Source organism: Thunnus thynnus, chromosome 12 (assembly GCF_963924715.1).
Source record: "Thunnus thynnus chromosome 12, fThuThy2.1, whole genome shotgun sequence".
In the NCBI taxonomy this organism is placed as follows: Eukaryota; Metazoa; Chordata; class Actinopteri; order Scombriformes; family Scombridae; genus Thunnus; species Thunnus thynnus.
Genome location: NC_089528.1, coordinates 4,370,197 through 4,387,036, shown reverse-complemented (window position 1 = coordinate 4,387,036; position 16,840 = coordinate 4,370,197). Strand labels below are relative to the sequence as shown.

The 16,840-nt window shown below is 43.2% G+C and overlaps 1 protein-coding gene across 1 annotated transcript in view; it reads left to right on the top strand.

Annotated features, from left to right (window-relative positions):
* Positions 1-16,840, top strand: part of chd7 (chromodomain helicase DNA binding protein 7) — a 73,359-nt gene that overhangs the window by 44,077 nt on the left and 12,442 nt on the right. The window contains exons 9-26 of the mRNA XM_067604911.1: positions 225-339; positions 699-782; positions 900-1,037; positions 2,330-2,451; positions 3,146-3,389; positions 4,681-4,857; positions 5,130-5,273; positions 5,384-5,482; positions 5,824-6,001; positions 6,090-6,306; positions 6,662-6,857; positions 7,058-7,225; positions 7,547-7,726; positions 7,886-7,996; positions 9,186-9,397; positions 11,529-11,728; positions 12,512-12,671; positions 14,396-14,485. Of these exons, the coding sequence (XP_067461012.1) occupies positions 225-339; positions 699-782; positions 900-1,037; positions 2,330-2,451; positions 3,146-3,389; positions 4,681-4,857; positions 5,130-5,273; positions 5,384-5,482; positions 5,824-6,001; positions 6,090-6,306; positions 6,662-6,857; positions 7,058-7,225; positions 7,547-7,726; positions 7,886-7,996; positions 9,186-9,397; positions 11,529-11,728; positions 12,512-12,671; positions 14,396-14,485 (2,835 nt within the window). The remainder of the gene's footprint in view (positions 1-224; positions 340-698; positions 783-899; positions 1,038-2,329; positions 2,452-3,145; positions 3,390-4,680; positions 4,858-5,129; positions 5,274-5,383; positions 5,483-5,823; positions 6,002-6,089; positions 6,307-6,661; positions 6,858-7,057; positions 7,226-7,546; positions 7,727-7,885; positions 7,997-9,185; positions 9,398-11,528; positions 11,729-12,511; positions 12,672-14,395; positions 14,486-16,840) is intronic.

Sequence of the window (16,840 nt, the reverse complement as noted above, 5' to 3'; positions counted from 1 at the left end):
CCTGCAATAAGATCAGTTCAGCTAATAGCAACAAATCACATCACACACACGGCTACATGGCAACGCAACTGACCTACTAGTCTACAGCTGGTATGCAGCATCCACCTCCCATCAACAAGTCTCTGAAAATCAACATTTACCCCACATTCACTACAAACACTCCTGCGCTCCCTGGCTTTAATATGAGCGATACTAATCACTCGGTGTGTTTGTGTCTCTTTCAGTTCGTACCTCCACTGTCGCTGGGCTGACCTGGAGGAACTGGAGAAGGATAAGAGAATACACCAGAAGGTCAAGAGGTTTAGGGCCAAGCAACAACTCAACAGTTTTATAACTGAGGTAAGACCTGAGCTCTACCTGCTCCACAGGTGTCAAACCAGTTGACAGTAACAGTTTAGGATCAACAAAAACATTTTCAGGTGTCAAAATTAGCAAATCTTAGACATTTTAAAAACAGATAAATTCACCTTAACAGCTTTCCACAGGCAACATGTGTAATAATGTACATAATGTATCAGAGGTGTTCAGCACTGACTGATCAGCCTTTTGATCTGGGAAATGTAGGAAAAGTCAGAAGGACAGTAATGGAAAGTTTTCATATGCTGTGAATCATCCGGCCTCACCCTAACACATGCCGTACGGTAACTATCGTAAAACCGTCTCTCTGCGTCTAACAGTAAAACTTGCTTTCTCCGCAGATGGATGATGAGCCTTTTAACCCGGACTATGTGGAGGTGGACCGTGTCCTGGACATTTCAGAGAGCACAGATGAAAACGGAGAGGTGCTTTGATCTCTTCCTGTCATCTTTCATGGGTTTGAGCCTCTCCCTCAGCTCTCCAAACACACACTCACCAAACCTCTCTCCTGTGCGTGTGTTTGTGTGTGTGTTTGTGCGCAGACGGTGACCTTATATTTGGTGAAGTGGTGCAGTCTGCCTTACGAAGACTCCACCTGGGAGCTGAAGGCTGATATCGACCAGTCCAAGATAGAGGAATATGAACGCATCGCAGCACGCACACCCAACACTAAGAGAGTGGTAAGTAGTTCACTGTGTGTGTGTGTTCACTATCTGTCTTCCAGCCTACTCCCAGACACTTTGAGAAGGACGTCAGTAGGCGTGTGTGTGTTTGTGTGTGTTGGCCTGCTGCCTGCTCCTTCCTCCTCTAGATTTACAGCGCCCTTAACTGCTCTCCACAGGCCCACGTTCTTGTGGTCTTACACAGACACACACACACACACAGACACACACACTGCTCTTGTGGCCAGGCCAAACCACTAACAGTGTGTTTAATGCTGAACAGAAGCAGCTGACTGGCTGTGGTCTTTCCCTCCATCACTCCTTTCTCTCCCTGTGTCCATCTATTTAACTACTGCCTACTGCTTCTCCATAAGGACCATGTTAGCGATGCTCCATCATACAGTGGCAGTATTTGGAGGCCATTATATTTTTTGCCACGCCAGCAGTGTGGTCAGTTGGACTTAAGGGCCTGGTCGCAGCAAAATTAATCTGTGCAGCTTTGTGAATTGTTGAATTGTAGAAGCTTTGGGCATAGTGACTTCTTGCAGGGCTAGTTTGCTGCTGTAGCTTGCAAACTAGGGGCAGCTGTGGCTCAGGAGGTAGAGCAAGTCATCCACTAATAGAAATATCAGCAGCTCAATCCCCGGCTCCTGATGTCTGCATGTCGAAGGTTCCTTGGGCAAGATACTGAACCCCAAATTGCTCCTGATGGCTGTGTGAATGTGAATGAGCACTAGAAATGAGCAGCTTGGCACCTTGCATCGCAGTCATCAGTGTATAAATGTGTGTGTGTGTGTGTGTAAAACGCTAGTGGCCGAAAGACTAGAAAGGTGCTATATAAATGCAGTCCCTTTACCATTAACCAGCTAGTCAGTCACAATAGCTTTTTTTTTTTTTTTTACTGTTCTTTTGAACCATTTGCAGCAGACATTCATCTTCCCCAGAGGGTGAATCATGATGACTTTGTTTGTCCCATCAGCAGCCTTAGAGCATGACAAGATTCCTCCAAAATGAAACCACCATGTCCTGTTGAATATGTTTAGAAAGACTGCTGAAATAACGTGGGCTCAGGCTCTCAATTCTAAGCCATCCATGTTTACTGTAAATGGCAGTGAACTGTGTGCCTTGTTGTAGAAAACAGCAGTAAATCACCACATTTGAAAAGGTTGAACCAGAGAATATTTGGCATTTTTGCCTGAAAGATGACTGAAACCATTAACTGATTAATGGTTGCGGCCATATTTTCTGTTGATCAACTTAATAATGAGCTTCACTGTCGTTTAATAACCCAAAATCATTTCTCTGTTTAGGATCGGCCTCCTGCAGCCGACTGGAAAAAGCTGGAGGGCTCCAGGGAATACAGGAACGGCAACGCACTCAGGGAATACCAGCTTGAAGGCCTCAACTGGCTAACCTTCAACTGGTACAACTCGTAAGTCACCATTAACTTTATTTTGTTAACGTTAGAATTAGTCCCTGACTGCTACTATCAGCCAGTACATGTGATGGCACCTCATTTAATCGTCCTAAGTGGACATTAAGTGGCCCTGCAGCTCAGTGCTGTTTGAGTTTTCCCACTGGCACCATCTCTGCTTAAAATGTATGTTCTGATTGAACCATAAGAGTCTTTAGGTCTCCACTCAGTAGCACAAATAGCAGATTGCAGTTGAACTGGTGCTCCACATCTTAATATTTGAGGGTGAATTCTAGCCTTGGATCTTTCTGGAATATTATGGAAGTATCAGATGTTTATCCTCGGCATAGAAATTGAAGGAATTAAGTCAAATCTCAGAGGATGACAAAAAGGCCACTTTTCCAGCAATACAAAGTATTTTGTGTCAAAGGTTTTTTGCATTAGATCACTAGAGTGGAAAACAGACAGCGTCTCCTCTTTGGAAAAGCAGCATTAATAAACCACGAGGGAAAATCTTTTAGATCATGGAAGCACATTGACTTTGTCACGTAGAAGTCAAGGAATCTTACATCTTGGTCACAGTGGAAACCTTTAGAATGTATTCATCGTGTCCTTAGTGATTAAGTGACGCTAAAGTCCTAATAAAATCTAAAATGCAGATCCGTCCATCTGTTTTTAGCCTATCACTCACATCCTCCCTCTCTGTCCGCAGACGTAACTGTATCTTGGCTGATGAGATGGGTCTAGGAAAGACCATCCAGTCCATTACATTCCTCTACGAGATTTACATGAAGGGCATTGAGGGGCCATTCCTGGTCATCGCCCCGCTCTCCACCATCCCTAACTGGGAGAGAGAGTTCAGGACCTGGACCGAGCTCAACGCGGTGGTCTACCACGGCAGCCAGGCCAGCCGCAAAACCATCCAGGCCTACGAGATGTACTACAGAGACGCACAGGTAAACAGACAGAGACAGGTCTGCCAAACTGTCCTTATAACACTACTCATTCCCCTCAGTCGAGAGAGTTTCCTGGGATGATATTAACTGATGTTGGTTAAGACATTAATTATGTTTACAGTGTAAACAAGGAGATAATCACATCTGAGATCAGAAAAACAGTGTTGTTGTTAGTAATCTGGCTATTAAAGAAAGATTAATTAAAGTGGGAGCAGGTACATTCATCAGTGGAAGAACATCACTGAAAGGGGGAATGTTAAAGTATGATTAGTACAATTATAAATTTTGTGCACTTAAACCACATATCTGCACTACAATGAATTTAAAAAGTGCATTGATTTGCAGTAAAGTTCTTCCACTTATATTATCTAAATTATCCAAATCTTAACCAGCCTCTAAAGAATACTAGTTTCGGTACAGTTGAAATAGTTATGTCATTTTCTGTTATCTAAATACTCAGATAAGAAATGTTTAGTCAGTGTTGTAATCCAGTCAGAATGTGAGTAGTCATTTCTGCAGCCTAGATGGTAGCTCAACCTAAACTGTACCAGCACCAGATTGCAAAGTGTGAACTAAAGGAAGTGAAGAGAATCTGCAGAGCTCTCACTAAAGAAAGATCACACCGGTTATACATCCTGTCAGCAGCTCTGTGAGGAATAACTTGGACGAGGATCATGTAGATGGAAGAATCAGATGCAGTTGTGTAAGACAGTCAGCAGATCTGAACACTTCCTCAGCCAGCTGGGGACGGACAGTGCTCCTCTGCTGTATAAGCTCTTTAAAGTCTTCTAGCTGTAAGCCACATACTGTAAGCCCTTATTGTACAATGCCACTAACATCTCTTAGTGTAACCTATGCCACAGTGAGCCTGTGAAGAACATAAGCTGTAGTAGCGGTGTCCTTGCTAGCTGCCTGTTCCTAATCCCGGCTGAGGTAATCCTCAAGGTCACAACGGAGGAACGTTGTGTTCTGTTCCTGAGCGCAGCCTTCTAACAGATTTTGATGATATAAGGAGGCAGTCGCGTTTGACCCTCAAAAAAAAGTGGAAAATGCTGTTACCCTATCACAAAAGTTTATAGAAAAAAGTGAAACCAACAGAACACACTATAGATGGTCCAAGTTTATCTTCAACCTCTATTTCAGAGCTTTTCTTGGTTTTTCCTCACAAACTTATGGAGCTGCTGTTCCTAAAACTGAAAACACATGAGTTGATGACAGACATTTTAAATTGTTCATACTGACTTTTATTCTTTTCCTCTTTTCTTTGTCTTTTCTTTCTTCGTACCTCCAGGGTAAGATAATAAAGGGAGCATATCGGTTCCACGCGGTGATAACAACCTTTGAGATGATTCTGGCTGACTGTCCGGAGCTCCGCAGCGTCCCGTGGCGCTGTGTGGTGATAGATGAAGCTCACCGCCTCAAAAACCGAAACTGCAAACTACTGGAAGGACTCAAAATGATGGACATGGTGAGCTGCATAGTTATCAGTATATCCCATCATGCTTTACAAGTATCACATGGTTTTAGAAGTAATATTACTAGGCAGTTTAGGGTATGTGTTTGCAGTTTCTTGGCACCTTTTGGTTGATGTAAATGAAATGTGTTCTCAAAGGTCTTAAGTTGGACAAATTAGCCCAGTCCCTGTACCAGGTTAATATAATCTCTTCTGTCCTGCAGACATCCTGCTTTCCATTTAAGAAGATCTAAATATCTCTTTCCTGTTTCTCTCTGTTCCTCCAGGAGCACAAAGTTCTCTTGACAGGAACTCCTCTCCAGAACACGGTGGAGGAGCTCTTCAGCTTACTCAACTTCCTGGAACCTGAGAGATTCCCATCTGAACAGACATTCATGACTGAATTTGGAGACCTTAAGACTGAAGAACAGGTAAATGGACAACTCAGTCTGTACGGTGTAAACCTCTCACAGTTCTAATATTCCCATTTCAAATTTGACCCTCAGATCCACTAAATGAACATCACCTCTGTCTGACTCAGGTTCAAAAGCTACAGGGCATTCTGAAGCCCATGATGTTGAGAAGACTGAAGGAGGACGTGGAGAAGAACCTGGCTCCTAAGGAGGAGACCATCATCGAGGTAGGACTGAGATCTCATCATATCATATCCCAACCCCCCACGCCCCCCTCTCTCTCTCTCTCTAGAGCCAGGTTCTGCTTGAGGTTTCTTCCTGCTAAAGGGAAGTTTTTCCTTACCACTGTCGCCTGCCAAGTGCTTACATTTACATTTATTATCAGTCAGGTTGCACAACTCAATGTTGGTGTTGAAACGCTTCTCTACTCTGGTTATTCTCCATTCAGCTGTCAAAAAATAACCCTCACATAACCCACATCCACAGAATTAGTTCATCTCTGGCCACATTGTTGTGTAGTGTTGGTACTGGAGGAAAAATGAATTGGATCAACTACTGTCTTTGTCAGGTGGAGCTGACCAACATCCAGAAGAAATACTACCGCGCCATTCTGGAGAAGAACTTCTCCTTCCTGTCCAAAGGAGGTGCAGGAGGAGGAGGTGGTGGCGGAGGATCCAGTGTCCCCAACCTCCTTAACACCATGATGGAGCTGAGGAAATGCTGCAACCACCCCTACCTCATTAATGGTATATACACACAAGCTCTTCCAAAAGTACGACTAACCATCTCAGCAAACCAGATCATTTGTGATTAAACGTGTTTTCTCTTGTGCAGGAGCTGAAGAGAAGATCATTGAGGAGTTCAGGGACTCCCACGGTGGCAGGGCTGACATACCAGAAATGGCTCTCCAAGCCATGATCCAGGCCGCTGGCAAGCTGGTGCTCATCGACAAGCTGCTGCCCAAACTGAAGGCTGGCGGCCACAGAGTGCTGGTGTTCAGTCAGATGGTCCGCTGTCTGGACATCCTGGAGGATTACCTCATTCAGAAACGGTGAGAGAAGAGACAAATGAGCATTTCCTTAATATGTGCAAAGGTTAATGTGATGGTTATGATCACGACAGTATAGGAAATTGTTTTTGACCCTGAAATCTCTGCAGAGGTGCTGATACCGGGTCTGATCTGATACTAATATATTTTTGTGCCAAAGATGCTCAGTATACATAGTAAAAGTAAATGAATATGCAATTTTGATTACATCTATTAAAATATGCCCGGATCAGCCCTGATTATGATCTTTAGGATGGCTTGTGACATCACTCCAGTGTTGACTTTTCTGGTAATAATGGTAACATGATGTTACTGTAATAACAATAATAATTGACCTTTCCTCCCTCTCTGTGTGCAGTTATCCCTACGAGCGTATAGATGGCAGGGTTCGTGGTAACCTGCGGCAGGCAGCCATCGACCGTTTCTCCAGACCAGACTCTGACCGATTTGTCTTCCTGCTCTGTACAAGAGCTGGAGGACTGGGCATCAACCTGACTGCAGCTGATACCTGCATCATCTTCGACTCCGACTGGAACCCTCAGAACGACCTGCAGGTACACACCACAGGATGTTTGACCTGCGCTGACTCTGCCAATTGCATTTAGCTCCGCTTCACTGGACCATATCATTAGTGCTCAGCTCTAACCGCACATTTACAGTTGAATATACTCCTGTAGATTGAACAGAAAAGTCAGAGAAAGTAAAATCTGCTGTAGAGCAATGTTTCTGAATCTGTGAATCCGTCCTCCACCAGGCCCAGGCGAGATGTCACCGTATTGGTCAGTCCAAGGCGGTCAAGATCTACCGTCTGATCACCAGGAACAGCTACGAGAGGGAGATGTTTGACAAGGCCAGCCTGAAGCTGGGACTCGACAAGGCCGTGCTCCAGAGCATGAGTGGTCGAGAGAACGCCAACAGCGGGGTGAGATTCATCACATACACACACACACAAGCATCCAATATCTACATCAATAACTACAGATTGATTTTTCCTTTAAATGAATATCCTTAGTGTACCTTGTGTTAGAAGGCCTGGACACTCACCCACTCAGTGTTTTCAAAGCCACATGCAGATTCCACTGCCTTTTTATAGGTTCAGCCCTCAGCACCCCCTGAGCACTCAACAGGGCTCCCAGCTTTCCTTCAAGCTACAAAAATTCAATATTTTCACACAGACGTTATATAAAAACTGATGTCATGAAATATTTAGTCATGGAATAAAATGTTTTCGTTTCTTGTTCAGGTCCAGCAGTTGTCCAAGAAGGAGATCGAGGACCTGCTGAGGAAAGGAGCTTACGGAGCTCTAATGGACGAGGAAGACGAAGGTTCAAAATTCTGCGAGGAAGACATTGACCAGATCCTCCAGAGACGAACCCACACCATAACCATAGAGTCTGAGGGCAAGGGCTCCACCTTTGCTAAGGTAAAAACTCCTCTCTGCTGAAAAACTATGGCAAAATATCCAAATTCTGAAATAGCTCACGCTGCATGCAAAGTGTGTGGTGTGTGTGAGTGTGTCGGTGGCTGCAGTGGAAAAAAGTGATTATCTGGTATTGACCGTCATGCTCTCCTCTCTCTGCAGGCCAGTTTTGTTGCGACAGGTAACCGAACAGACATTTCTCTGGAGGATCCAGACTTCTGGCAGAAATGGGCCAAGAAGGCCGAGCTGGACCTGGACGCCATCAATGGACGGGTATGACACACATGTACACATACAACTGAATATACACACAGTAAACATAAACACCTGCATTATTAGGCATATCTAAGGACACACGCTGTAAGCTGTAAAGCCACAGAGAGCGAACAATCACTCTGTGCATCCAAATACTTACACACACCTTATGGAAAGGGGACTAGCAGTAGTAATTAGTCAGTTCTATCACCACAAGCTAGGAGGAGGAAAGTGAGACAGATTGAGAGAGAGAGAGAGACAGAAAGAACAGGAGGGAAGCAGAGAGAGAGAGAGAGATTAATATTGACAGTTGGGAATCTCCTCTCTTCCTTAATTACCCATGTTTCCCTGCTCTTGTGTGTGTGTTTGAGCGAGAGAGAGTAAGCTGCTTAGCTCCACTTAACAGAGCGCAGATGCCTGGAGGGTACAGAGATATCACTTAGGCTAGTGCTCACACATACACATACACACACACACACACAGAGGCTCAGTCATTGGTGTTGTGCACATTCTTATACACACATTGAGCGCCGTGCTGCTTTATATTCCCGCTCTCCTTCCCTCTCTATATTTCTTCACTTTTTTTTTTCATTATTTGTGTATTTGTCCCTCTTGATTTCTTCTTCTCTGCGCTCCCTCACTGCCTCTCTTTTGGAGGGCCCTCCACCGGAACACTTAATCCAGCTCTACCAGCCTGAATACGCTCCACTCAGGCTGCTCCCCTGGGATTTCTTATTGTGTGATGTTAAAATGGAAATGACTGCATCTGTGATAATTGTGGAACTAACTACTGCTCTGTTTGTGCATATTAATGGGATTGTAAGAGGGGGGAAAAAATCAAATTAATTGAACAAAAATGTAATTCATTAGACAACATAATTAATGCCAGTTTATGTTTGAGCTGGGCAGCAATTTTCTCAGCATCAGGAATGAAACACAGGGGCCAAATATCCAATTAATCATATTTGGTACAGAAGATGTCATGTACTGTATTCACAGGGTTCACACTGGTCATAGAAGCCAGAATATACAAGAAATTTAAATAGTCCTCTGCACAGGAATAAAGCAGAAGGTACTTTGCATATTGTTATTGGTGGATTTCAGGCCATCTGTAATTGAAACCAGGTTCTTGGCAAGAAAAACAGGAGAACATATATAGGCCATAAATGTACACAGAAATTAACGTCGTCGTTGAATTTGTTTCCAGAACACACTAGTGATCGACACACCGAGAGTGAGGAAACAGACGCGTCACTACAGCAGCGTCAAAGAGGAAGAGATGATGGAGTTCTCAGAGCTGGAGAGCGATGAGGATGAACCGAGCAAACCCTCAACTAAACCTCGACGGCCTCAAGACAAAGCCCAGGGCTACCCCCGATCCGAGTGCTTCAGAGTGGAGAAGAACCTTCTGGTCTATGGGTCAGTATATATTCATATATTCAGACTAATAACAAGGTCCACCACTGATTTATATACTAAATGACTAGAATTAAGGCATGTGCTGGTTATATGTAATGCATTTTTGAACTATAGAAAAGAATAAAACAGATGAAATGAAGCCTCCACACAGCTTCAGGGAGCAGATATGAATGGTAGAAGTACAACATAAAAGCACTGTGGTGCAACAAAACCTCACTGAAGTGGACAATTAAGCAGAAAAGGAGAAGAAATCCTAGTTTAGGGTCGTGTTGGATGTGGAGTCATGCAGGTGGGTGGAGTTCATCCCGCTAATGTGTGCGTTTGTGTGTAAAAGCACACCAGTTAATGGATGCAGGACCTGCATACGGAGTGATTTAGTAGACAGAAATCTTTGCACTCAAGGCCATCAGCACACACAACCACTAATCAGAGCTGCCTGTAAACACACTCTTGCACAAACGCACACACACACATACTCCCAAGGTCAATTTGTATGCACAAGAATAAGTTTGTTTATTTGCCCACATATGCTGTGCTGGGCATATACATACTGGAATAATGTTCAGCCTGTCACACACACATAAACATGTTTCAAAGGAAATGTCACTTCTAGGAACATACTGAATAAAAAGTTTTGCTGCACAATTCCCATTAAAACGCAATTTCTCTTCAGTATATTCCTCTAGATGATGTATATTTGATAGTCTAGAATTGACAGGAATTGTAGAGGGATCAGCTTTAATAATCTACGCAGCGACACAAGTACATCATAACTCAGAGCTCTACTTGTAGACAATACCAGCCTTTAAATTCACAGATAGAGTACAGTATACTGCACGCACACAGGCAAACTGACACACTTTTACCACAGATAGTGATTATCGGGTGAGCCCGTCCATTTTCACGGCTGACTTGGCGTGACTGTGTGTGTGTGTGCGCACGCATGTGCGTAAGAAAGAACAGTGGTGCTAGTGAGATGTCAGCGTTGTTATTGTTACAGTCTAGTCTCGTGGCCTGAGGCTGTAGGACACAAAAACACACTGTCTGACTGGGCCCGTCCTCTCCGCTCAGCGCTCTGTTGTCTTTTCCCATCATCCATCTCACTCACTCACTCTCTCTCTCGTCCACCATTTTACCCTTTCTAAAATCACTCAGAGTAAGGCTGCTTCACATGGTTCAGTGAATATTGGGAAGCAGCAGCAGAGGAATTTGAGTTGAGAACGAGACAGTCTGAAGGGAAACTGTCCACCACATCAGCCTTTAGGGTCACTTGCTCTCTGGAGGTGGTGAGGGGGGGGGGGGGGGGAGTCGGGCTGTGATCCATGAACACGCACACACAGAAGGATGGCACTAGTTGGGGTGCCAGTAACGGTTAAGTCAACAGACTGGTGAAATGTATAATGAGAGCTCGGCACTCACCAGTGTCTGCCACTTGTGTGTGTGTGTGTAAATGTCTGGGCTGCAAGACAGCATGATGTGGACTTGTGTATACATTCATGAAAGATCAGGGTCATGTTAGCCATGAAAGTAGCACAGAATTACAAACTGTCTGAATGATTTAGTAAAATGATTCACTTCCAGAGGTCAGTTTAGTAGCAAAGCTTCAATTCAAGATAATATTTTAGTGAAGAAAATTCCCTTAACAATATTATCTAATATGTAGAGGCTGTAACCAGGTTTGTTTTTACAACATGTTTAATTTAGCGACTTCATTCATTTTAACTGATAAGGGACTATCTGCCAGCTTGTCATCTTTCATCTTAGTTTTACTGATCAGTTTATTACTATACAGAATGACCTATTTAAAAATTACAACTTTTGTTATATTGTGTTTTACTGTTTAGTATATTAGTTTTATTATCATGTATTACCAGAGCCAGTAGTCTGCTTTTGTTTTGGTCTAAGTTGACCTATTCAACAATAAAAAACACACATTTCTTTGGGGAAGAAACTGAAAAATGTTCTAAACTTGCAGTCATATACTTTTAGATTGACAGTGAGCCTACTGTGTGCCAGACTGACAACGCTGTGCACTGTTAAATCAATGTTTTGTATCAAGTATTAAATATTATAAGCTGGGTCGGTCCATAAACTGACAGGGTCATCCCTTTCTCTCTGTGTCTGTGTTTAGTTGGGGCAGGTGGAGTGACATCCTGGCTCACGGTCGCTTCAAGCGCCCCCTGAAGGAGGCCGATGTGGAAACTATCTGCCGAGCCCTCCTGGCCTACTGCCTGCTGCATTACCGTGGCGATGAGAACATCAAAAGTTTCATCTGGGACCTGATCACCCCGAGCGCAGACGGAACAACCAAGACGCTGACCAACCACTCTGGTAACACACACACACACACAACTCAGTACACTGTCAGAGAGACTACAACACTGTGGAAATGAACTCCAACGTGTTTGCGTGACTGATATAGTTAGAAATCTGAAAAATAATGGAATTACAAATCTGAAAATGATAATACACTTACATTTTTTTCTTTTAGTATCAAAGACGTGTCCCTTATAGGCTTGAAAGTTGCTTGGTAAAAGTTGGTTGTTGGATCTTCTGCTTTTCTGTTTTATGTCTTTGTAATTTGAATGTCTCAGTGGTTTTGAACCATTGGTGATGTCACAATAATTTTACATTGTAGCCCTAGTAAAAAGGGTGTTTGAAAAGGGCATCGATGCAGTCTCAATACTATCACATGACCATTTCTCCTCAGTTTAGAAGGTGGAAAAAGATAGCAGTCTAAATGGATTTGTTGCTAAAAAAAAAAAAATCTCCCATATCTGGATGACTGAACCCTAAAACATATTAGATTCCATATCTTTAGCCATGCAGCATGGCTCTAGGGATGGCAATATCAGTCTGTCAGTTGGTCGATCCACCGTTTTGGTCCAGACTGAAATATCTCAACAATTGGATGGATTGTAATGAAATCTTGTAATTTTGTACAGACATTCATGGACCCCAGAGGATGAATCTCAATGACTTTTCATCTAGTGCCAGCAGCAGATCAATGTTTTCACTTGTCCTGTGAATGATGTGTAAGATGGCAAAAAAAATGTATACAGGTTTGTAGAGACACCTGACCATAACCTCACCTCTCTGTCTCTCTCTCTTCAGGTCTCTCTACACCAGTACCTCGAGGCAGAAAGGGCAAGAAGGGGAAGCCCCCAGCCCCGCCTCCACAAACTCCAAGAGCTGATTGGCTGGCCAGCTGCAATCCTGACCATTTACTGCAAGAGGATAGCTACAAGAGACACTTGAAACATCACTGCAACAAGTATGTTTTTTCTTTTCCCTCCACCCCCCAAAAATACATAAACAAGAAGACAAGAATGTGAAGTGGGGTTTATAAAAGAATAAAATAAGTGTCAACATTGTGGATAATCAGTCGATGTTGAGTGTGTGTGTGTGTGTGTGTGTTTGTGTCAGTGGATGTCAAATCAGTGCCAGACAGGACTGGAGTTTTAAAACCATCACCACTGAGCACAACTTGAACAGGCCCGGTAGTCTCCCTGTCTTCCTTCTCACAGACACACACACACATTCGCGTACACACACACACACACAAACATTCTCACTCACTCACACTCACACACTCACACTCTGTGGTCAGCTCTCTCTCCTGTTGTCAAGGAGATATGCTTCCTTGCCCTCCAGATTCAATTCCAAGATTTTTTTCTTCTTGAGGGGGAAGTTTGTGTGTATGTGTGTGTGTGTGTGTGTGGCTGTGTGCCAGGCCAGGTGCTAGGCAGGCAGACCTGTTGGAAGTGGGTAAAAGACGCACACAAACACACACACACACACACTTGGGGGTGATTATGTGGTGCCATCTGCTAGGCTGGAGCACAGCGTTGTGTGGCTAATCAGGCCTGGCACATTGATGGATGAGCACACACAGCCTGCCAACAAACACACACACTGCAACTTGTGATGCCATTGATGCACAAACACACACACACACACACGGCAGAACGAGTTGCAAATGACTGCCTTTATACCCTTCCCCCTCTTCACTGCCTCTCCAAACTTTGTGTTCCCTCCCTTGGAGCACAGCCCTCTGTCCTTTCAATTCTTCTCCTCTCTGCTCCTCCCACTCCTCCTCTCCTCCTCCTCCTCCTCCTCCTCCTCCTCCTCCCAACCCCCACCTCTCCTCCTCCATCTCCCGCTCCAAACGCCGTTATTGGCATTAAATCCTGGTGACAAATGTTTACAGTGAAGCAGGTCTCCCAGATAGCAGCAATTCCAGTGTCAGGAGATCAAATCTGACTTTCATTCTCAAGCCCTGACTGAAGTGATTCATTTGATTGAGGGAGATGCTGGAAGAACAGCTCTCACTGGGAACATCTGTAATGTGTATTCAGAGAAACTGGCCATCTATTTGACAGCAAGCCGTTAGTAGTAGATAACACTGAAATTTATGAATGAATTAGTTTTTTCTACCAGTATTACAACAGGGAGAAAAAACCTCAGGATATTTTCCATCTGAGTAGTTTTACATCAAAAATCCAAGACCCTGTTCAGACCAGCAAACTGCACCTGAGCAGGACTTTACAGCTGTCCTCCAGTAAAATCAGTCCAGTGTGAAGACTGTTAGCAGGGTAATGAAACCTCTGTGGTCACATGACTTGACATGACATGACTTATGAAACTTGTATTCAAGGAGGAAAAAAGTCAGACTACATGAGGGGAATTTAGCAACTTAACAGGAGTACAACAAAAGATGTTTTACAATTGAATTGCATTGGATGAATGTCAGAATGACTGTAGAGAAACTAGAGTGATTGATCAACAATCAATTTATCATTTTAATAGTTTATTTCTCAAGCAAAAGTACCGAACATTCTCTGCTTTCAACCTCTAAACTGAGCATTTGCTGCTATTCTTTGTTTTATATCTATTTTAATTAGTTTTTTAATTAATTCACCTATCAACTCGTGTCATCTTTTGTCTGTGTTGAGCCAAATTGGACAATGTCATTAACCCTTTGCCTCTGTTTATCAGGGTGTTGCTGAGGGTGAGGATGCTGTATTATCTGAGACAGGAAGTCATAGGCGACCAGGCCGAGCGCATCCTGGAAGGAGCCGACTCCAGGTCAGTAGTTTCTCCATACCGCTCTCTTTCTCTTGTCTTCATTTTAGTGTCTCACATCTTGCCATCTTTCAGAGGCAATCTCTTTTTCCTTTTCTTACTTATCTTCCCTCCATTTTTTCATCTGTTCAGCCATTGAGCCTTTCTGTTTCTAACAAACTCATCTGGTGTATGTAGTCACACTTGGTCTCACAGATGTCTGGAGAACAGGACGTTACACATCCCAGTTTCTGATCTGTTTTATTGTTAAAATAACCGCTCTAAAAATATGTCTACACAAACAGAAAACATTATTCATCTAACATTCTCTGAAGAGAAATTTGGATTTAATTCCAAACCTGACAAAGAAAACACACCATCCATCCTGTGCAGCCTTGTGTGTTTTTTTTTCTAGAATACAAGGTCTTAGGTGTTTATAACAGTTAGCGGAAAGGCTGTCATGTATTGGATGCATCATGAAAGTGAGTTGAGACTTGGATATTTATATGAATGTGTCATGAATTATTACTTGGGTGTATTTTCGTCTGTTCTGGTGGCCTCTTTGGCAGAGTTTCTCCCTATTCTGACAGATACAACACACAGCCCCCGTTAAATGATCAGGGGAGAATGAGCTTTTTATCTCAGTTTTGACCCATTTAGAAGGTTTTTTTTTTTTTTACATCTATTGGTTATCATTTGTCAGTGCGGTGATGTCGATGATGAAGCTTAGCTACACTGCTCACCTTGACTGTCGCCTTCATCCGATTGTGACAACTCCTTCACCGCATCCTCCCATCTTTTTCTCAGTCACACTACACTTTTCTTGCCATCTGTCCATCTCTCCTCCTCTCTCTCTGCAGTGCACTCTAGTCTGTCACCATCTCTCCCATCCCCCTCTAGTCACCCTTTCACCCAGATGTGAACGCATTTATAATGTGGAGCACGTGCACTTCATGCTGATCTCTCCCACTCCCTCTCTCCCTCCCCCCACTCAGTGGCTACTGTGACAGACCCGTGTGTGTGTGTGTGTGTGTGTGTGTGTCAGTGCGTGCCAGACATGAGCATACGGGGTGCCATCGTGCCAACATATGCCAGGGGGATTTAGCATGCCAGCGTGCCATGCTGCTGTTTGCAGAGATAAGGGACTGTTTCCCTGGTTTCTTCTCTCCTCCTGTCACCCTCTGTCTTTCTGCTTCCATTGTGTATTGTACCCTTTCTCTCCATAACTAGCTGGAAACACAATTTTCTACCACCTCCTTTCCATAATGGAGGACTTAGTGGGGTTTTTTTTGTTTGGTTTGTTTTTTTTTGGTGCCACAACACAGAATCTATCCTGCAGAAACATGGCACATTAAAACTATTCTCCTTTTTTTTATTGACATGTATTAAGAATCCTGTTCTTGACCAGACACTTGGTTTTGGTTGGACTCTTGTTATTTTAAAAACAAGTCTTAAGTTTCGGTACTGTGATGGTGGCATCAATATATTGTTGCCAAGTTACTGTCAATGTCATTGTGACACGCTGATACAATGAAAGTAAACAAATGAGAGCATGGAGGAGATTATTTGCAGCTTGTGTCCCATCACAGAGTCACTGTTACTGTCAGTGATTTTCAGTTTTAAGGCTAGGGATGGGAACAACATTTGTTCTTCTCAATAGATACTTATTTTTACTATTTTATTTTACTATGATATCACTAGCTAATGGATGACGGTAGCACTCCTGAAATGAATGAATAAAGGTTGAAAGGAAGTTAGGAAAGGCAAATGTGAGAGGTACTGTGATATTTTAGACCCCATTATAATTTTAAAGTTAAATAAATGCATTGAAATCTTTAAAAATCCTCCAGTGAAGTACACCAGCAACACAATAGACATGTGTAGCCTCTATGTTTGTCATGATCCTGATCTTGTGGAGAAAACAACATTAATATCACAAGTGTAGGCCAGTCTATACTGGATATGGTATGAAAAAGATGTCTCATAGGGTCCCCAAGTATTAACAAAAGTATTGTAAAATGGGTTTAGCCATTATGATCAAGTCATTTGTTCTGGAAGAACAGCACCTTCTTTCTACCTTATTGCATAAATAATCCCACATGGTGCCAGACTCCACAGTGATACTTTATAGTCAATATGAATATGGGAAAAATGTATTTTATGCCGCGTGTAGCACTTCTTTAAAGGGGACCTATTATGCTTTTCCTTATTTTTAGTCATATATATTTAATGTTACAATGTCAGATGATCGTTAGTGGTTGACGTGTGAAATAATGAGGTAAATGTGTGTAGAAGTAATCCCTGTGAGTAAAAAGCACTGGTTTTAGACTGCCCTGAACGCCTGGTTTCCAGCGTTTTTTTCCTACTTTCAGCCCGAGC